The 23,214-nt window shown below is 43.1% G+C and overlaps 1 protein-coding gene across 1 annotated transcript in view; it reads left to right on the plus strand.

Annotated features, from left to right (window-relative positions):
- PRKCH (protein kinase C eta) overlaps positions 1-23,214 on the plus strand; it is a 199,801-nt gene that overhangs the window by 38,203 nt on the left and 138,384 nt on the right. Inside the window, exon 2 of the mRNA XM_081161696.1 lies at positions 22,860-22,923. Within this exon, the coding sequence (XP_081017822.1) occupies positions 22,860-22,923 (64 nt within the window). The remainder of the gene's footprint in view (positions 1-22,859; positions 22,924-23,214) is intronic.

Raw genomic sequence — 23,214 nt, forward strand, 5'->3', positions numbered from 1 at the left:
ACTATAAAGCATGACATGGAGAGTCAGGAGTGGTATAGTTGGGGACCAGGCCATAAAGAGCCAGGTATACTATGTGAGGACTTAGAGTAGATGCTCTAGCTAATGGGAAGCTCTTGAAGAATAAGGGTAAGTGATAAGATTTGCCCTTTGGGTGGGTTGCCATGGCAGCTTGGTGGATTATAGACTTGAGACTGAGTGGCAGGAAGCTATAATGGTAGGCCAGGTGAGAGCAGATCAGACAAGCAAGAAAACAGTGAGAATCAGGACTGGAGAGAAGATAGGTTTGAGAAGTGCCCAAGATGTGGAGTTTAACGATTTTGATCAATTGGCTGTGGGAAATGAATGAGATGGAAGAGACTAGAATGACTCCTGTAGTTCTGGTGTCATTATGGATCTAGGGAATGTAGGAGGAAGAATTGGCATGGGGGCCAAGGTGATATATTGATTTTAAAGTGTCCATCAGCCAGTTGACTGAGTCTGAAGCTCTAGGAAGATGAGTGACTGGAGATATGAATCTGGGAGTCATTCATGTAGAGGTGGTAGGTAGAGCCATGAGTAGTCTGATGCCTAAGGTGAACACAGAATGAAGAAGGCAGTGGAAAGGGGACTGAGTCCTAGGGAACATCAGGCAGAAGTGGAGGGATGGATGAAAGAAGGCATTCCTAGAGAAGATGGAGAAGACATTCTTGGAGGTGGAAACTGTGGTGTCATAGAAGCCCGGAGGGGAGACTTTTAAGAAGCTTAAAGTTGAGATAACTAACCCTAAGTTACCTTAAGTATTTGATGAAGTAGCAGGCTAGGTACTAGGTAGAATGGGGTTGGGACCTTGAAGAGAATGGACATTATTTGGAATATTCTAGTCAGTGGAAGATATGGGAGATGAGCTGATCAAGGAAAAGGGAAAGAAATATGAAGAGGTGCTGAGGCCCAGCCGAGGTTAGAAACTGAATATACAGTGGCCCCAGCATATGTGGCTCCCCAGCCTCTGCAGGAGCAGAGCTGGCAGATGAGTTTGGCTTGGGGAGGTTGGGGGGTGGCTGGGACAGATGCCAGCCGGATGCCACAGAAAAGTGACGTGTGAGGACATAGGGGTGCTGGTAAAAGTTGGGAAGGAAGTCTGGCCACCAGGGACATAAGAGTTTAGAAGGAAATGGTTCATGTCTTAGAGGGCTGTGTACTGTCAAAGAATAGGTGTAGTAAGAGAAGGGTGGCGTAGATTTCAGGACAGAGCAGTCCCAGGGTGTGGCCATGAACGTGGGTGGCAGAAATGGCCTGGTGGTGAAGGCCAGCTGAGTGGAGGACAGCCCACAGGAAGTTTACAACAGGGATGTTGAGTCCACTTGGACAAACTTGAGGGTTCACATTGAATTACAAGCCTGAAGGTATAGAATAAAAAACTGTATTTGCATGTTTAAGAACATGGTAGAAAGGTGTGTGTCCTAAATACTTTGAGCAGTCTTCTCAGATACAGGGGCATCTCACCTCAGTATCTCTGAAGATCCTGTTGGGGTTCTGTTGTCAGTTATTTAAAGTGTAGAAAAAAGTCTGAGTGTATGTCTCTTTAAGGAGGAAAATAGGAGAAAGCTTTGACAATGAATATAGCTTATGGTGCTACTTATATATATTTATACTTTTCAGAGTTATTTCATTATTTGCTATTCAGTTTCGTTATGTGGTTTTGGGTGATCTAGTAAAAGTTGATTTTATTACTTTGTGCAGAGAGGGTAGGAGGGAATACATAACTGATGAGTTTCACTGGGTAGGAGAATATATTATTAACAAAGAGAACTGAACGTTCTAAAGTAAATTTAAATATTTTCTCAGCTAAGGAAGGCAATAGATTGATGCCAAATTATATGCACTTCTGTGCACTCCCACCTCGGTTTCATTTTCAACTTTATATATTATGTATTTGATTTTTTTGAAAACTGCAGGTATCTGTGTTTTCTGAGATGAGAAAAAATCCAAACAAATCACATGAGCATATATTTTCTAGTCTCCTGTGTACGGGCTGAAGTGAGGACACGAAGGTGCATAAGACTTGATTCTTGCCCCTAAAGAGCTTCAGATTCAGTTGAAGAAACAAGGCATAAACAGAGGAAAGGTTAGATAATTTTGCAGCCCTGAACTAGCAAGGCATTCCATGACTAATGGACGGGCACATTGTTCAGGCTGCAACTCAGCTGGAGTTCACAGGAAAGGTCATTTCAGGCTGTGGCGGGAAGGGAAGGAAGTAGTGACTTAAAAATTGAAGAGAAAGAAGGAAAGGGGCTAAAACTTGGGAGTTACCAAAACCTTGTTCTTCAACTGCTGCCTGACTTTTGCCTCAATTTCCCAATCTGTAAAAGGGAATGATCATGCTTTGCCTCCCGGACTGTCAGGCGAGACAGCGATTGCAAAGCTCTTTGCAAATAAGGCCTGGTCCTTCTGTAATGCGTAGGAGGTGCTAATTGCATCCTTTGGAAGGTATGTGAAGTTGTAGACTAGGGCATCAATTTCTGTTGTTTAAATTTACCAAGTAAAATGAAGAGAATTAGCAATTTGCCAAAAGTTTGCCCTCCTCCCATCCCCATTAAAGAAAGAGTCATAAAACTCTGAAGACATTTTAATCAAACTACTAGGCAAATTACTACTTTGGAAAGAAAGTTGTTTCCATGGCCATACATTTTTTTTTCTTTTTTTATTTCCTTGAAAAAAGATAATGACTAATAAGGAAGCAAAACAGAAGAGGGGCAGATCCCAAGTTAGAAGCAAAATATTTTGTAATTCACCTATTCACCGGGCATCCTTAAGGAAGTTCCGTTCCGTGGAGGTTGCAGGTTGGCAGGTGGCCACTTTGGGGGAAGCCAGCCTGGTCCCTGGCATTTTGGAGACAACAGCCTCAGAGTTCATGGGTTTCCTGAATATAAAGATGTGGTGGCTGTCATTTCAACCTTATTGTTAATTGCTTTGGGAATATGAATGGCATTCATTAGGCAAGGAAATTTGTACCCAGACTGCAACTAATGTGGACTCTTCCAGCACAACCTGCCATCCTTCCACATCTCTGTGTTCCATGTTTATGTGTATGTTTATACTCACCTCCATTGCCAAAGACTTTGAGGCTTTCAGGGCTCCTGGGGCTCTTAGTGTGATTATGATGAAAATTGGACACTAGAACTTTAGCCTTAAATCCACTGAGAGTGCCTGTTTGTCTAGGAAGGTGCCTCCTCCTGTTGTGGTCTTCCCTTCTCTAAGGTAACAGCAGCAAGATGCACTAAACGTGACATTTCTGCAACAGCTATTTTCAGTAGGGACTCTATTTTCCTGCCTACACCCACTTCCCTGCACATCCCACTGCTTTACCCCTTCATCGCTTCTGGAACTGGTGACTCAAGGGTCATAAGCAGGACTTTTTCCTTCTTTGGCAGAATTGGGACCTAGAGCTAACAGAAGGCAGAAGGTGTGATGGAAAGATGTGACAAAGAACAACAGGAAAAGAGGAGAGAGACAGGAAGATGAAGAAAGCATGCATTACAACCGCAGAGACAGGGTAGAGCCAGCTAGTAATTCTCAAAGTGACATCTGACTGTGACTCAGTGTCCTCAGAGGACGACACACACCCAGGGCAACCAATATGAGATGGTGAGACTTGAGTATTTCGTGTGTGTGTGTGTGTGTCAGTGTGTCAGAGGTCAACCCTGACGTAATTGCCACCAAGGTCATGGTGGGTGAGGCCACTGTAGGTGAGGTCTTGTGCAAAAGGCACAGCATGCCTGAGCTGCCCCTTAGTGCTGCTCTCCTCCCATGAATCCCTATTTTCAGCACCCACCTCGGTGCCTGGCATGCAGAAGGTGCTCAGTAAATGATTGCTGAATGACTAACTGGATGAATGGGTGCTGGCTGTAGCCCCTGTTGGAGGTTTTGTGACCTGAATCATTTTAGAAGAAATGAGACAGCTCAGCAGATTTGTGTCCTGCTTGAGACTTTCTTGTGACAGCAGACTCTTAACCTGGGGCCCATGGAGGAGCCTTCAGGTGTCTGCAAGCCTCATGAAATGGAATCCAAAGTTAGAATTTTCAGGGAGAGAGTCAGAGGAGTCTATGACCCAAACAGGTTGAGCAGCAGTGCTTAACCCGGCCTCATCCTCGTGGGCATTACCCTCTAGTTCCAATATCTGCTGTAGGCTTGTGGCACCACCCTCCCTTCACTCCTCCTTGGCTATTACCAAATTGCCCCCTCAATGTGAAAAAAAGAGAAGCCACAATTCCAAAATGACCTTGGCTTGAACCTTATGTGTCCTGATGGGGAGAAGGTCGCCACTCTGCTCTCTTCCAGCTTCTAACACTCTGCCCAATGACCAAGATGAGAAGACTCTTCCAGACCAATTAGTAAGGAAAGCCCTTAAACACAGAGGCAGCCGACGCTATGGAGTCACTGTTCAGCAGACACATGGATGTTTGTGAAATAACAAAGGATGACCAACTAGGCCAGAGGCCAGAGAACTCAATGCTGAAGTGCCCTTTCGCAACTCAAATAACTCTCCTGTAGGTTCTTTTCCGTCTGTAATTATCCTCTGACCACTGAGTGAACATGGGCTGATAGCTGGAGTGTGCAGTGCAGGTTCGAACATCTTTGCACTTAAATTTTTTTAAATAGAAAGATGTTTGATGATTATGGTCATCTTTCCCTCCTAAAATAAACTCATTAAACACTTTTGCAGCCTTTGAAAATGATATATTTGATAGAAACATCAGAAGCACAGCTGATAGTCACCGGTACTTCAGGGGAGTTATTTGAAGGATATTCAACAGTGCAGGCAGGCAGGCATTTGTTCAGTCTTCATTTATTCAGAAAATGTGTAGAAATCTCTGTGTGCCAGGCCCTGGGAAACATACTTTAGCCCGTGCTTCCTTTTGACACCCAAGCTATATACCTGGCCACATGGTTTTGTAAATCTTTTACTCTGAAGAATGCTACTAGAATTTCTTTGTGAAATACACCTTTGACTCATTGTTGGAGTATTTCTGAGCAGGTTTGTAACCACTTTGAATGCATCCCATGTGAAGATGCACTATAGCAGTGGTTCTCAAACTTTAGCCTGGAGCAGAATTACCTGGAGGGTCCATTAAAAACAGAGGGTTGGGCCCCACCCCAGACTTTCCTGTTTACTAGCTTAAGAGTGTGGCTTGATATTAGCTTTTTTTTTTTTTTTAACACTTTATTAAGTTTATTTGGGTGACAATGGTTAACATGAACATATAGGTTTCAGGTGTGGATTTCTATGTTACAAGATCTGTATATTGCTGTGTGCCCACCACCCAAAGTCGCCATATATAAAGACCCCCTTCACCCCCCACCCCCTTCCCTCTGGCAACCACCACACTGCTGTTTGTGTTCACGAGTTTCGGTTTTATATCCCATATAATTCTAAGAAATTCCCAGGTCATACTGATGCTGTTAGTCTGGGGACCACACTTTGAGAACAATTGCATTAGAGACCTTTTTTCAGACCTGAGGGCCTTGGAAGCTCTGCTCCTCCTGAGATATCTGTGTGGTTAAAGTGAATCATGTTTGCGATCCTGGTTCCCTGTTTGCTTTGCTTCAAAAATTCAGATTCAAATTTGTAGCTTAACTTGAATAAAAGTTAAATTGTTTGCATTTAAACTTGGCCACAGCCTTAATCTCCATTTTTCCCATTCTGAATTTTTACCTGTTTATATTTTGCAATTATAAACTGTTTTTTATGGGATATAGTTTATATTGATAAATATGATTGCAGTGTTCTCTTCCTGGGCATTTGGCTGTCAAATCAACTCTAAAATGTTTTGTCTGTTTAATGCATTAGCTATGGGAGTAGTTTCTTCACAATTGTTGAATTATTAAATAGCACCGAACCAAAATTGATTGGAAAGAAAAAATTGGGTAAGTAGGTGAGAGAGTTCTAATAAGCAAAGTTCTGGTAAAAAACATATGGCTCTTTTTTCTTTTTCTTTTTCTTTTTTTAAAGGTGGTACATAGCTAATACGATCATATGACCTGCAAACAGATTTAAAAAAAATTTTTATCTTTTATTGAGAGCACTGCTATAGTCATGTGCCACACAGCAACAGTTTGGTCAACAAAGAACACATATATATGGCGGTGGTCCCATAAGTTAATAATGGAGCTGAAAACTTGCCCCCATCTAGCGATGTCATAACCATCTTAAAGCTGTAGCACAGTGCACGCCTCATGTGTTTGTGGTGATGCTGATGTGAACAAACCTACTCCGCTGCCAGTCGTATAAAAGTACAGCACATACAATTATGCACAGTAAATACTTGATAATAATAATAATTATGTTACTGGTTTATGTATTTTCTATACTTTTAATCATATTTTAGTGTGTACTCTTCCTACTTATTAAAAAAAGTGCTGTAAAACAGCACATTGTGTTATGATAGCAGTGGCCTCATACACCCCGTGTTTACCGTGTCTCTCGATTACATCATTTTCTCTTGCTCTTGACTTAATCTTATGTTGTTTTGTAGAGTAATGTGTGGTACAGGCTTGTAGCCCAGGAGCAGCAGGCTATACAATTCCGCTCAGGTGCGTAGTAAGCTGTACCATCCAGGTTTGTGTAAGTGCTCTCTATGATGTTTGCACGTCGACGGAATCACCCGACGACGCATTTCTCAGCACCTATTCCCCTTGTTAAGCTGTATATAAAATAAGCTGTACAGTCTGTTAGGTTGTTGGGTGAACAGAGAAGGGATGGAGTGGTGAGAACAATGAAGGAACAACTAAATATAGTTGTTGCCAACTCTAGTGGGCATCAGAGTCATCATTTGGGAGTTTGTTAAGGGAGATGCTGGTTTACTAGGCCTCGGCTTGGGACCTGATTTTGTACTGAGTGTATCAGGAGATCCTGACTCAAGGGGCTGGGAGAAATTCTTGCAACTCTTACTCCCTTAGCACTGGTGGGGAAAATGAAACTCTGGGGCTGTCTAGAAAATCTGCCCTGAGTCTATCCATTTTTTCGATGAGGAGTTCCTGTTCAGATTTTCTGCAACTCTTTGTGAAATCAGATGGTGTAATGGGCATGATGTCATTCGCATTACACAGCCTTAGCTCCAAAAAAATGCTCATTATGTTAGACAGTATTTGGAAGTGGTTTGTAGCTGATTTATCTCTCACTCTCTCTTCTCTCCCTCCTTTCTCTCTCTTTGCCTATCTCTTCTCTTCTTCCACTTTCAGCTTAAGGAAAGACACTTCACCAATGGCTTGTCTGAAAACAATTTGGAAAGAAGGAATGAGAATGCTTTTTAAAAAAATTCTTGGCGTTCTCACCGTGAGTCTTCCCAGGGGTGTGGAGTAACACTAAATGCTGCAGTAGGAAATTTGGTTCAGACTGGGATGTGCTAACACTGCACCAGATGGGAAAAGTTGGGCACTGGATAACTTAACATGTATATGCTAATGTTACATACACAATCTAAAAAGATCAGGTATTGTGTTTGCACTGCTGCGTCTGGCTCCACCCTCCCCCATCCGTTTAGTGAAAGAATCAAATTTATCACCTATTGTATTGTTACTAATTCAGATTTTACTTTCTCTAAGAGCTACCTGGATTTAGGGCTCAGTGGAAGCAGTTTTTATTTAAAACGGCATTCTTCCTAAATAGATGTTTAACTTTAGAATAGTTTCAGATTTAATGAAAAACTGTGAAAATGGTATAGAGTTCCCATACACCCCACACCCAGTTTCCTCTATTATTAATGTACATTAGGGAGGTACATTTGTCATAGCTAATGACCCAATAACAATACATTATCACTACTTCAGTGCCATGGTTTATTCACAATTCCTTAGTTTTTACCTGCTGTCCCTTTTCTTAGGATCCCATCCAAATCCTACATTATATTCAGTTATCATGTCTCCTTAGGCTCCTTGAGACTGTGACAGTTTCTCAGACTTTCCTTGTTGATGTTTCTCTTGTGGTTAGACATGGGTTATAGGGGTTTTGGCCAAGTGCCATGTTTCATTACATCCCATCAATGACATCATTACACGGTGCATACGTGCATACTATCAACATGACTTACAACTGGTGATGTGAAGCTCAATCTTGTGGCTGAGCTAGTGTATACCAGGTTTCTCTCGTAAAGTTACTCTTTTCCCCCCTTTCCCATGCTGTAGGGAAGGAAGTCACTAAGCACAGCCCACCTCCTGGAGAGGGGCAATATGCACATATGTTATTTGGTATTATTTTGCTTGAGAGATTTGTCCCTCCACCATTTATTTATTGATTCAATTATTTATTTAGATTAGTACAGACTCATGGATATTTATTTTATACTTCAGGTTATAATCCAACACTACATTGTTTTGTTCCTTAAACTGTTCCAGTTGGAACTCTTTCAGTTGGCTATGTCCCTTTGGGACATGCCCTCATCATTGGGGGTTTTTTGTTTATTTGTTTTTGTTGCTGTTTGGACTCTCTTATCCATTCTGGCACTCTGAGATGCTCCAGGCTCGTTTTATACATTCCTTGCTCCATCCCTAGAATCAGCCGTTCGTAGTTCTTTTATTGGAGAATGATATTAGAAACCAAGTTCTAGGCACTGGGTGTCATTGCTTCTAGGTCCTTTTAGCTGACAGAACAAGGGAATAGATGTATGTATACTAGCCCTTATATATACATATATCTATAAGTATTTATATACCCAGATGTATCTATAACAAACCAAACGTGAGTTCATACTGATGTCTCCAACTCCAGTGCAGCACTACATAGATCTTTCTCCCTTATTTGTCTTCAAACTCCCATTCCAACAATAAAAAACTGGCTCCGGCTATGCGCCATTCATTTATTTCTATGTACAGTGGTTTCAGAATGCTTAACTGGCTGGCACTAACCCCAGCCCTCAACTTTTCCAGATTGAGTTCAGTGCTTATGTGAAGTTCCTTTTGCTTTTAGTCTTAGAGTCTCCACTCATTCCCAGAGGTGCTTAGGTCAGTACCTTTCCCCTCACTCTTTATAGTGAGGTCATTTCATACATTTTAATACAGTTGATTATCAGGTTGCTGTCTGCATTCCATCTTGGGATCTCTCAACTCCCTAAATGCTTTTTATTTTTTTAAATTTTGTATATTCAGGTTCACTGCTGTAAAGTTCTGTGGGTTTTGACAAATGCTTAGTGTCCTGCATCTACCCTTACAGCACCATATGGAGTAGTTTCATGCCCTAAAAAATCCCCTGTGCAAATGAAGACATTTTCAAGAACTTGAAAGTGCTGCTAGGTGGCAGAAATAGGAATAAATCTTAGAAAACAGTTTCTTATAAGAAAAGGCAAGGGCTGATGGAGCCTTGTCATTTGCTGCTTTAGAAGAAGGCAAGACCTAGGGCCAGAGAATGTGTTTAGGTTACAGTAAAGTGACATAACTGAGGAAACCCCCCCGCAAAAGTCCTAATTTAAGATGTTTTAAAATCTCTGATTTAGATCTGGGGGTAGGAGGTGGGTGGTGGACCGACGTTCTGTCTCAGGCCCCTCTTCTTAACTTCCCAAGCCCTACAATGGCCTGAACTCACCATTTGGTTTAACATCCTTCTGAAAGTCCTGCCAGCCAGCTGCATCTGAAAGCAGGTCTACTATTAATTCCAACTGATGTTCAGAAACTGGTCTGCAGTCAGGCTGTCACCTGCTGCTGCTCTAGCTGGGTCGCAGCTGCGGATGGAAATTAATTCCTGAGTGTAGGCAAAAGTTAATTTCGGAAGTGAGAGAATGGGACAGGAGAACTTCCTGAAACTGTCTTGTGTAGCAAATATCAATCAGGTTTATAAAAAACACACACAAAAATGTATTAGGATTGTCTTCACAGGATTGTGGGAATGTACGGTACTTAAGACCCCAAAATCCAAACCTAATTCATCCTGCCAGCAACTTAAGTCATTCACCTCTGGGTGCCTGTTCAATGCAGTAGGGATAATGGTGCTTTGCTTTTCCTTACTCAGAAGGTGGTTGTGAAGATAAATGGGAACAAAGAATGTGAAACTGCCCAGGGTACCCATGGTGAATATAGCGCCTTTCCACACTCTCTTCTTTCTCTTTTACTGGTACTACTCTCTCCCATGCTCTAAACTTGGCTTTGGTGCTTGACTCTGCTCTTTAAACTGTACCCTGTCCTGGGGTCAGGTGCCTTGGGGTTTAGTTGTCCTTGTTGTGTGGATGACTCCAACAGCTCTGCCCAGCCCTTCATTTTAAGTCTCAGGCCTCATCTGTCTTTTGGCCAAGCATTTCTACCTGAATGCCTCCCTACAAAATCAGTATGTTTAAACATTAGAATCATCGCAAACCAACTGACTTTCTAGATGGTCTTACTCTTTTCAGGATAAGTCTTCCAGGCTTGTAGATACTGGGGCCCTTTGGCTTTTCATCACCCCTGACCCATAGCCAGCCCCCAGGTCATCCGGAGCTCCTTTTGTAATGTTTCCCTTCTGCCTCCACCACTGACCTGTACCACTGGAATACATTCTTAACTGTGCCCTCTACCCTCAGTCCAATCTACCCCCAACCCCCCAGTTTGTCTTCCAACTTATCCTTTACTGTTTTTATTCTAATTTTTTGAACTTAAATTTAAACTCTTAACTTGGCATTCAAAGTCCAACTTCCATGTCTAGCTTTACCCTCCAGCTCAATACATATAAACTCCATAGAGTTTAACTAAACTACACGTTCCTTCCTGCTTCTGTGTCACTCTCTCTCTTTCTCAATCTTGCCAGGATAAATCTTAGAGGTAGAATTAAACTTACAGCGGAAAGTATAGAGCTATGGATCGGCTTTAGATTAGCACGAAAAAGATCTTTCCAACAGAGCTGATAAAGATGGGATGGGTGTTGCCTCCCGGTTCCCAAGCCTAGGGACCCCGCTGAAGGCACCTTCCTCCACCACTGCAGTACGTGGCTTCTCTTTTTTGAAGCTGTTTCTCCCATCTCCCATGCCCCCTGACACCGCACTTGGGTGCATCCTCCCATCTCTCGGATTGCGTCTCTAGTTTTTTCTTCAACCTCGTAAATGAATTTCCTGTCTTTTTTCTCCCTTTCCTGTGCTCTTTCTTGAAAAGTTTCAGGCTGTTAGTGATCACCTTTTGAGAAAGATTCCCAAATAAGAACCCCAGCCCTGTCTTCACAGTTTGTCTTTTTTCCCAACTTCTTGACAGATGTTTCTATTTGGGTACCTTTGTGTCCAAATTTGAGCTCATTTCCTTCCTTCTGACACATGTTCCTTCCCCCCTGAGTTCCCTGGTTGATGATGGCAACAGAGGTTGGCAGGCTTTTCCTGTAAAGAGCCAGACAGTAGGTATTTTTGGCTTTGTGGGCCATAAGGTCTCAGTCACAGAGACTCATCTCTGCCTTTGTAGCACAAAAGCAGCCATAGATAATATGTAAACAAAATAGGTATGGCTGTGTTTCAATACAACTTTACTTACCAAAATAGGCAGTGGGCTGAAATTGGCCTACGGGCCATAGTTTTCTGACCCACGATCTAGGTCACCGAGGCCCCAAATTCAGTATTCCTCTCACCTTTCTAGTATTTTTGTTTGCTCTCCTTATGTGATTTTTAATTTCTACTGATTTCACCCTTATGCAAACTCATATCTCTAGACCATAGCTCTCCCCCATTCATTGGTCTGGTAGACAAAGTACTTCTTTTACATGTTATGCTCCGTCAATTTACATAATCAAAATGCTCTAGTGACTCCCCTTTACCTGCATTAGATAGGTAAAATTCTCTAGCTGCAGCTCTTTCCATAGTTTGACCTCTAGCCTTCTCTCACTCTGTGTGGACACTCCTCCATCCACAGGGGTCTGGTTTGTGTTCTGATATTGGTTCTATCTCTGCTCACCATGTGCTCCTGACTCACAGTGGCCTCCCCATCTGCTCACTGAAACTTGCCTTTGGGCCTCACTGAGCTCTCATTCCCATGTGAAGCTCTGCCCCAGCCCAGTGATTACTCCTTCTCTTGATCTGAATAGTGCTTTTGATGTTGTCACTTACCTGTTTAGTTGAGACTGCACTGGGCTGTAATTTATATCCTCATGGTGTTCCTACTACTTCTCCATCTCAGTTTTATGAAGCTGTTAAGGGCAGCCCAGTAGATGCTCAGTTGACATGGGTAACAGCCACATACACCTTTCCTCCAGACCCGTTTATCCCTTTAGATTCTCTGTCTCAGTGAATGGCACCAGGGATCATCAGCCTCAGAGACTCTCTGTGACCACTTTTCTTTCACCCTCCACTCTGCCTCTGATTATGAAGTCCAGCTGCTGCTCCCTCCATTGTCTTTCCCCTGCCTGCCTCCTCCTCTCCATCTCCTCTGCTGCTGGCTTAGCTCAGGTCATCTCCATCCTTCACCGAGACCATTGGAATAGCCTTCGAACATGTGTCCCCCCTACCACCCGCTTCTCTCCTTTAGAATCCCAACGTCCTATCTGTAGGGATCTGACATGTGGCTGTGATCTGTAATTTCTCAGACTGAAACCCTTCAATGGCTCCCCGTTGCCCTGGGGTAAGGGCTAGCCTGCCAGGGTGCCATGAGGCCATTATTGAGCCGATACCTTGTCCTCTCCAGGTGCATTTCTGACCTGTCTCATTTACATGGCCTACATGCCACCGTATGAAACCCCCAGTAGGTTCTCTGTGCATTTGAACATACTGCCTCTCTGTCTCCCTGAAAACTGCTACCTGAATTTCTAAGCAGGGCGCTAATGTCCTTAGTTCTGCAGAGCTTTCACTTTTCTTTCCCCACAGAAGACCAAAAGGAGTAAAAGTGTTATTGTAAGATAACCATTGGGAGAAACACTTGGGTTTGAAGTATTTTTTTAAAATTTTATTAAGTTTATTGGGATGATATTGATTAATAAAATTATATAGCTTACAAGTGTGCAATTCTATAACACATCATCTGTATATCACATTGTTCACCACCCAAACTCATCTCCTTCCATCACCATATATTTGACCTCCTTTAGCCTTTTCTGCCTCCCCCCAGGTATATTTTCTAACATCTTTCCAGGTTCTAACATTAACCCAGAGCCTGAGCAGTGACTAAGGAGGTAAATCTGTAAAACGTCTTGAATGCGTACGTATGCTAAATATGTAGTTTCGACTTAGTTCTTGTTTGATTTTGCTAGACTCTTCCTTCTCCCGCTATTACAGTGGGTGAGCAGAATCAGCAATGTAGACTAATTCTGGGTTTGTTTATATCCCCCCCTTTTTAATTTTTATTAGCATTTATTTTAATCTGAATTTACTTCCAGGCCATAAGTTTTGCTTCTTCGGTTTCCTCGGGGATATCTTTTTCTCCTGTGCCCTCCTCTTCTGGTTCGGGAACAATCTGCTTTTTTTCAGTAGGATCAGCTCAATGTGGCTGGGAGAGCTCGTGTGGGAGTTGATCCGCCCATGAGCTCTGGAAGTTCTGCCGCATCTCGGGGGCTTTGTTCACCTGGAGGTGCTCAACGGCCAGAGAATCTACATCTAAACCCTTAAGCTCAGCATTACTCTCTGAATTTTTAAGCATGTGCAGCAAAAATTCAGCAGTTTTTTTGGGCCATTGACCCTGTGTCCAGCCCCACCGTTTGGCCTGGGCACACCCACCATTGTAATGACGCATGGCACGCATTGCTTCTGCAAAGCAACATCCTTCAGATACTTGGCGGCTTTACAGATATGCATACCTTTGATGGCCTGGGCGGTTTCACGAGCGTTCCTAAAGTGAACACGAAGATTTGAACCTCCAGATTTGCATGATTTTGTGGGCTTTTCTGGGTCAGGTGAACAGCGAACTACTTTCAGAGGTCACCTCAGGCTGCTTTCAGGAAGCGATGTCCTTTTTTTTAAACCTGACATCTTCAATTTAAAAGGTTGAGGCCAGAGCAGGAGGGAATAATTATGTCATTGCAAATATTTGATATATACCTGTGTTTACCCTAGAAAAGTAGCTTAGCATCCATGGTAAAACTTACTGGACTATCTCCTATTTCTCCTTTCTTTTGGGAATTTCCGCTCAAAGGAGGCTCACTGTGGGGCAACTCACAGGCGCTGTGAAGGAGGAGGGGGCTGCGAGAGGCCAAGCAGGAGGGTGACTGTAAACTACATTCCTTACCTCCTTTCATGGCCCAAGGGCCACCTGCCCCTTTTGTTTAATACCCCATCCTAGCAGAGTAGCTTTCTTTCTGGAGGGACCTGTGGAGCAGAAAAGAGAAGGCATGAGATCATGAAGAAAGTGGTCTTTTTTTTTTTTTGTCTTTTTTCTGTTAACCCTCACCGAAGGATATTTTTTCCATTGATTTTTAGAGAGAGTGGAAGGGAAGGACGGAAGGGCAGAGAGAGAGAGAGAAAAACAACGATGTTAGAGAGACACATTGATTGTTTTGCCTCCCACACGTTCCCCGACCAGGGCCGGGGATTAAACCTGCAAACCAGATACGTGCCTTCGACCGGGAATCGAACCCTTGACCCTTTGGTCTGTGGGCTGATGCTCTGACCATTGAGCAACACCAGCCAGGGCAGAAAGTGGCCTTTTTAAATGTTCTTTAATGTGGGGGATATGCAGTATGGAGAGGGAAAACAGTTACTGCGGTTCCTCCCTCCCTTTGGAGTCTGCTGCGTACAAGGCCCTTGGGGACACCTTATTGGAGCAGAAGGGAAGCGCCTTCTTAGTTCTGGAAGTAAAGGGGGGAGTTGTGGTGGAGTGTTTTGAAGAGCCTTAGGCATCCTTTCATTTAACTTGCATTTTCACTGATGTGAAGATTGAGACACACACAGTACTCTAACGTCCAGTGGACCATTTTTGTCTATCTCTAGCCCTCTCCTTGGCAGAGAGAATATATTTTAGTCCTCAGAGATATCCAATCTGGATTCTATTCCTGATTTTTCATTTTGGGCAGAGAAACATTGAAAAACTAATTTTAATGCAAGAGTTTTACTTTTGCCAGATGATACACCTTTTAAATGATAGAACATAGGGGTAGTGGGCTCTGAGTTGAAATAATTCTGAATTTAAATTTATACTGGTTTTGTGGGCATGTTGAGGTCTAGGGGTGGGGAAGAGCTGTTGTGGGCGATAGACTCTTTAGTAGCCTACAAATGTCTTTCCTTGCTCTGTGGAGTTCAGAAACTTGTTTCTGACTTGGAATTACAGAGTTTAGATACGAAAATGACCTAAAGGTTTAGCCTTCCTTCATTTTCTAAGTGCAGGAGCCAGATGACCTACCACCAGAGCTGGGGTCATAGACTCTTTCCCCACCTTTCTGTCTGACCACACATTGGGTGCAGATTTGGCAAGATGAGAATTTAACCCCTAAAACAATGAGTGTTTTCCTTTGCTTTATACTTCAATCAGAGTTGGTAGGCCTCACCTTTCTGTTCAGTTTCTGCCTGATCGTCTTTTTCTGGTAGGTTTGAATCTGTGGTACTTCTTAGTGTGCTTTTAACCCATAAAACTTGTCTGATGTCATAGACATAAAAATAAAAAATTAACAGGAACGTGGAGTTTGCCTTTTCCTTTAAATTCCTTCCCACAGCACATGACACTGACTTGGGTCCCGCAGGCAGATGACTAATGGGACCTGAGCTGCCTGCTGAATTTCACCAGCCTCAGCACACATTTGCCACGATTAGTAGCTTCTGTCTCGTGCCCCTATTGAGAGCCATCAGGTGACACTGTCAGCCTGGTGCCCCTCCCACTGGCCTTGGAGGTGGGGAGGTGAGGCTGGAACACCGAGGGCTGGCATCTGGCAGGGAGCACCCTCGGGTGCCGATGGCACGAGTCTTGTCCGAGTTCCCAGGGCAGATGGATAATATGATGACCCGACATGCCAGAAGCCCAGGCAGGCTGGCTTTGGGTGGAGCAGAGGGTGGCGGGCAAACCTGCAGTAACCTACAGGCAGATGTAGTCACAGCAGCCTGGAAGGACCTCCCCTGAGTCTGGATCTTGGCTTGGCCTTCACTGCTGGGTGAGCTCAGTCAATTCCGTCACCTCACTGAGCCTCCATCGTCCTGTCTATGGAATGGTGCTGGTGATATTTACCTTGCAGGTGGTGAAGATGAGAAATAATGTTGGGCACCTAGGAGGGTTCCTGCATCTTGATGAGCTCAAGACATAGTAGCTGTTACTTGTGTTATTAAAGAGCACAGTCACATGCTTCCTTGTGTCTTACTGGTATAATCCTATAAGAAACTTTTTTCTCTAGGAATTTGAACTCTCATTTTTAAGCCTGGTGGTTTCAGCTGGGAGAGAATCGTGAAATGTTTCATGTTTTAGGTTCTTTTGTTACTTATCCCTAGAGCAAGATTTAGAAATGCTATAAAGTTGAGCCACCTCTCCATCACAGATGGGCTGTGATATGAGTTTCACAGATGTCTGGCTCAACGCCCATGGATTCTAGGTGAACCTTCTACCTTTGCCCAAATAAAGGATTGGTTTTTTTCTTTTAATATGCTAGATCCCCCTGCTTATCTCAGGCTGAAATGAATATTAAGTAGCCAGAAGTTTCCTGTCTGTGATCAATTCTAATGCCTTTTACAAAGGTAAATTAAATTAATTAAGTGAGTCCATTGAGTCCCATGTACAGGCTTTTATCCAAGCCTTTTTAGAATCATGCAGCATCAGAACCAGAAAGGTTTTTAGACAGTCCTCTCATTTCATGGACAAAGAGACCGAGTCAGGAATATAAACGTTTTGCCCAACTTCTGCAAAGTGACGCCAAGGGAAAGCAGACATTGGCTAAGGGGGTGTATGTGGGGAAGGAGGGGGTGATGGAGACCCACTAGGCAGGTCAAGCAGTATGATTCCTAGGCAGTAGGGCCGTGTGGTCCATATGCTCCTGGTATGCCTTGGGACCATCTTGGCGTGCCTTAATATTTTATAAAGTGCTGTCACATACTATTATGTGATAAAATATTATCATTCCTAGTTAATAGGTGATGAAATTGAGGAGGTCAAATGAGGAGGTCAAATGACCTTCCGTTTAACTCATTAGACCAAATTTATAGAAGCTTGTGGAATGTTTATGTGGTTCAAGGAATTCTGCTAGGGCCTTTGGGGAATATAAAATTGTCAGATCCCTCTGGAATGGAGCTTATTGCAGGTGATGAGGTGTATGAAATTTTATCTAATTGTTCAAGGGCATAGATAAACGGTAAGATAATAATCGAGACAGGAATTTTGAGTCTGGAGGGATCAATGTGCATGTCAGGATCTTCCTGGCAGAAGTTCCTTTATTCAGCTTGGGTGGCTGCGTCATCTCCGCCAGGTGCAGTCATTACCCATCCCACCTGCAGCCCCAGGGAGCTGCTCTGGGAATCCTGAGCACTTGGCAGTGATCCCAGCCCTAGGAGTAATTCAGTAAAGGCTTGAATGAATGGGCAGGTGAAGTGCAGAGAGAAAGTCTTTCCAAGCAGCGTCAACAGCATGAGCAAAGGTGTAGCTGTGCGATAGTGAGGAGAGAGGCCTGACTAGACAAGCAGGTTTAAAGAATGGAAATTTGAAAATGAGGTTTGGATAACTTAGTGGGGAGGCAGCAAGAGAGGTATTCGGGTGGCCCAGAAAGCCAGGTGGAGTAGTGAGTTTATTTTGAAGGTGATGGGAAGCCACCAAAGGCTTGATAGGAAAAGCTGATTAGAGTGGCACTTTGGGCAGTGAGGTATAGATGCTGTTTGTTTGTTTGTTTGTTTGTTTTATACCACAAAAGTTTTACATTTTAATGTAGTCTATTAAATTTTTGTCATTTGTACTTTTGATGTCATATCTAAGAAAGCATCACCTAACCCAAGGTCAGGAAAATTTACTCCTGTTTTCTTCTAAGAGTTTTATACTTTTACCTCTTCCACTTAGATCTGTGATCCATTTAGAGTTCACGTTTACATATGGTGTGAGGTAGGGGCCTCCCTTCATTCTTTTGCATGTGGATATCCAGTTGTCCTAGTACCGTTTGTTAAAAGGAGTTTTCTTTCTCCATTTCATTGTCTTAGCACTCCCGTGCCCCCTTTTCATCCCTCCCTACCACTTGTGTTGTTTTCCTTGCCCCTGCCCCCAGTCAATCACTGATGTGCTTTCTGCCACTGTATATTAGTTTGCCTCTTCTGGACAGAATGTACTGTTTTTGCTGTTTGGTATTTTTCACTCCGCATTCTCCCATGTTACTGCATGTATCAACAGCTCATTCTTTTATTCCATTTTCTATCCCATTGTATGGCTATACCACGTCTTTTTTTTTTTATTATTAAAAATATATCTTTACTGATTTCAGAGAGAGGAAAGGAGAGGGAGAGAGAGAGATAGAAACATCAATCATGAGAGAGTCATTGATTGGCTGCCTCCTGCAGGCCCCCGACTGGGGATCGAGCCCTCAACCCAGCATATGCACTGACTGGGAATCGAACCCCAATCGCCTGGATCCTAGGTCGACGCTCAACCACTGAGCCACACCTGGCAGGGCTATACCACGTCTTTAAAAAGTTCCTGTGAGCATTTGTGTATGTATCTGTGTATGGACATATCCTTTTTTATTCTTGAGTAAATACCTAGGAGGGAAATGGCTGGCTCAAAAGGGAGGTATATAGCTAACTTTTTAAGAAAATGTCAAATGGTTTCCAAATTGATGGTACCATTTTTCAGTCCCATCAACAATGCCTGGAGGGGTGGGGAACCTTTTTTCTGCCAAGGGCTATTTGGATATTTATAACATCATTTACAGGCCATACAAAACTATCAACTTAAAAATTAGCTATGAAAAAGGCTCTTAGATTTATTGAATTTCGAGTCCCATCTGCAGTTGCCTTGGCTGGGCCAGACCAAATGATTTCGAGGGCTGCGGGCCGGACGTTCCCCTCTCCTGCTTTAAGTGATGACATGGCTAACTTAGGCCCTGATTAGAGCTTATAAAGCTGAGGAGGAAAGTGAATGAACCTCTGGATTTGGGATCCATCAAACCTTGGAGTCTAGAACAGCAAGCTGAAGTTCTATAGAAAAAGTACAAAGCTCTTAGGATTTGGGGCCAGACTACTGCACAGGATGTGGGAAGCATGGCCTTATATTATAGCACATAGAAAACACACAAAGGTTTTAGTTGATGGCAAACTCAGGTTGGATCACTGGAGCTTCTCAAAGTGTTCATGCAGCCCGTAGCTGCATCAGTAAAGGGCACCGGCACTGTCAGGATTGAGGTTGGTGATGATCTTGATCTCCCCTGTGAAGGTCAGGGTACACCTGCCTGTTCACTCTTTACTGGGGGTATAGGGAAATTAGGACGTATCTGCAGAAAGCTGAACAGAATGGTGGAGTAGAAAACCATGTCCTACATGAAGCTACTTGAGATGTCCATGTTTGTTTATTTACCCATTCATTCAACAGGTCATTTCCATTTTCTTATGTGCAAGGCAGGGTCCTAAGGGACAGGGCATAATGACTCCAACATGATGTGGATTCTAGCGATAGCCTCCATAGTGGTATGGAGTTGCCCAGTTATTTGAAAGAGGTCTGGGAAGGACTCCCTGTAAAGGTGAGTTTGAGTCGAGTCTCTTGATGGACAAATAGGAGTTTGACAGGTAAAAATAGAGGAAAGGATTTTCCGTCCAGTAAGATTACATGTCCCAAATCACTAGGCAATACGCCTTACGGGTAATGTATCTTTTTCACAATTTTGAGTATATTCCCCAGGATGCTACCTTACCCATAACCTGTATTGTTGATCTCTCAGATTAAATAAAATAACATGCCTCCTTGAAGTGGCTACAGGTTATTAAAAGAGGCTGCGATACAGGCTGTATATGTTTGGATGATGGGGACACTGCAGGGCTGTATGCCATGCTAAGGCGTTTGGAAGGGAGATCTTGCCTCTTCTCTGTAGATCCAGGATTCCTAATTGGACCTACTTTGATTTTGTGCCCAAACCTGAACCAGTTCCTGAGGGTAGGGAGTTACTCAGATGCCACATATAGGGCATGTGTCAGCTCCAGGCCAGTCATCACGTTTGGAGGAATCCAGTGCTCTGATTGGCAAGGCCCGGGACTCGAGTGAGTGGTGGAATCCCAGCTGAACCACTTGGGCTCCATGTGAGGGAGTGCTAGTTCTCAAAGCTGAAGTGCCGTTCTGTAGGAACTATCCACTACAGCCATAGGGAATGGAACTAGGGTTGATGAGTGGAAACTATTGGTGGCTGCATTTCTGCTCGAAGAGAGAGATCTTTCTATGGCTTATAGAAACAAAGGAGGCCAGTTGTGGGGTAGTGAGTTGGCTGTCACTGGGGGTATCCAAGCAGCCACTATGAATAGATGCCAACAGGCCATCAGCACTGTGTAGATGAAACAGATAACCTCTAAGGCCATATTTTTCAAACTTTCTCTGTGACAGCAGTGAATACATTTTTACATTAAAACCCAGTATACCCTTCTACTTGCATACAAAACTGCAAAAGGAGATTTGACATAGTACTTTATATTTCTTTTACTACTTGACAGGTTCATATTTTCTGTTCCATTTTATTCTACTTACAAATTCCTGTTGGGTGCAACCCAGTCTATTGCTTTCATGTCCCACTGATGAGTCTCAACCTGCTGTTTGTAGAACCCTGTTCTAAGGTCAGAGATCTCAAATGGACTAGGCTTGAAGATGGCATTCGAGTTTGGCTCTCCTCCACAATGGTGGCAGGAGTCAAAAACGTGGAAGCAAAAAAATCCAAACCAGCAACAACAAAAAGAAAAATGCGGAAGCAAACCTGTTCTGCTTGTGGAAGGTCCTGGTTCTAAGTGGTGGAATGCCCTGCTGTCTGTGAGCACAGCCCCTGACTGTTGGGCAGAGTGACCTTCTTTGCCGGCCCTGACAGCAGTGTTAGAGTTTATCAGCTGGCTATGGGCTGGGGGATTGCAGAGACTGGGCTCCCGGCAGTCTGTCTGTCTATCTGGGGGTGACAGAGGCTCCTTCTGGGCCAGCAGAAGTTTATGTTGTGAGGTTGAATGTATGTGGCTCTGCCAGGCCTTTAATATTGAAGATGAGGGAGTGGCTTTTAAAAATAACATATTTTTTACTTGAAACAAGTTAAGGCAGAGAGTGAGACAATTAGAGACTGACATCCTGTTTAGTCATCTCTCCAGAGAGCTCTATTTTCAGCCTGCTTTATAAAGGTTCACATGTGGTATTAAGACAGTTAAGAGGGTAGAGTTAAGTTAGCAGTAGTTGTAATGCAATTAGCTGTTTTGAACACGGGGGTGGTTTACAGGGTGACAGTCATATCGATGGCAGATTTTATGCAGCGAAAGGGTTTGTAAGAATAGGCTGTTGTTAGGTAAAGTTTTCTGAGTCAGTACAAAATAGACTCTTTTATGTTGTAAAGTATGTGATCAGGATGTGGTGTTATAAAGTATGTGGTGGTGAGCTAGGGTAAGGTCAATGCATTTTTCCCCCCCAGTCTTTGTTACTTATAGGTACAGTGAATAGTACTGCTAATGCTCTCTGAGATCATTTGATGGCAGTTATGTCAGAAATGCTGAACAATGACACCATGGGCTTTCAGATGACAGTGGTGAAACTTTGGGATGGTGAAGAACCTTGCCCAGAGCCAGCTGTGGCAATCCAACTAGAGTCTGTGTCCTGGTCTAGTTCAGGGCTCTTTCTACCATACCACATGATTAGCCGCTTATTTAAATTTCATATTCTATCAGAAATGGCCATTCATATCTATACTCAACTTCTCTGGACCCCTCTCTCTCTTAGATGAAAGGCCAACAGCAGAAATGGGCTGAACCTGACAAGATTTCATTTAAGGACAATTGTAAATTCATGTATTTGGGTCCGAAATGATCTTACAATCTAAGGCTTAGAGATGTTCATGGGTAGTTCAAGGTTAGCACCATCATGAAGAGGGCAGAGCCTGCCTATCTGGGCTAGTGTAATCAGAGCAGATATGGGGGGTGCTGCCCCATCCTCGGGCCATCCTGTGTGAAGGTCTTTGAGGAGCTGGAGCGAGTTCAGAGGATGGGACCTACTGAGACGACTTGAAGCTGCCTCATTTGCAGAATATGCGTCTTGATATCTCAGTTCATAGATAAGAATTTTAAGGCACATTGATACTCCTGGGCTGCTTTCCCTGGTGCTTCCTGGAGATTACCTGCACTCAGGTGGAAATGGTGTAGACGGAGATAGAGCACTCCCCTCCTTATGCGTTTTACTTCCTATAAACTAAAAGTTTGCAGTTGACCATGTCACATTTGTTCTTTACCTTATATGTTGCCATTGTTTCTCTAGTCCATATACTTTTGGTTTAATAAAATGCTGCTCTTTCAAATGGCACGAAGACAGGGATATCTCAAAACAATAACCAAGTTTATGGGTTCTTTTTTTTTTAAATCCTCAACTGGAAATATGTATTTTTTATTGACTTTAGAGAGAGGAAGGGAAACATTGATATGAGAGAGAAACATCGATTGGTTGCCTCCTGTATGCTCTCCAATGGGGGATCGAACCCATAACCTAGGTACATGCCCTGATCAGGAATCGAACCTACAACTTTTTGGTGTATGGGATGAGTCTCCAACCAACTGAGCCACCCAGCCAGGGTTCAGGGAGCTTCTTGATATCATGAGAGCCAACACGAGAGATGATAAAATTCAAGAGGAGAGAAACATTGAAGGAACTGTTACTACTTTTAGATTTACTTTTCAGCCAGTACGGTTTCTTGTGTTTTCAGTTGATTCTTGCCCCTCTACTGTTTGATGAAAGATTTAGGTCTGATTTATGGCTGTGATTTGCACATTTAGACCTCTCTGTGACAATATTTGAAGCTCACAAAAAGTATTCTAAAGCTAGAATATAACATACAATTTTTTCTCTCTTTCTAGGTGGATCTGGAGCCGGAAGGGAAAGTGTTTGTAGTAATAACCCTTACAGGGAGTTTCACTGAAGGTAAGAATGAATTTTGAATGTTCTCTGGTATACGTGTATCTTGGGCCATACTCAGTAGGAATTTCTATCATGGATATTATAAAAGAGCATTTTATAAAAGATGTTTTTTAAAACTTTCCCTGTTTTAATTTAGGCCGGCAGGTGTTTCGTTGTCTAACGGTGTATTGGTTTAGGTTGCCAGATTAACTATTTTTGCTAAATCTGTCAATCACCTGTTTTATTTAACTTGCTGAGTTTTGCTTTTATTTATTGTCACCTCAGCTGAATTGGTTCTTGCCTGTTTTAGTTCAT

The sequence above is a fragment of the Miniopterus schreibersii genome, assembly GCF_964146895.1.
Source record: "Miniopterus schreibersii genome assembly, chromosome: 1".
Lineage (NCBI taxonomy): Eukaryota > Metazoa > Chordata > Mammalia > Chiroptera > Miniopteridae > Miniopterus > Miniopterus schreibersii.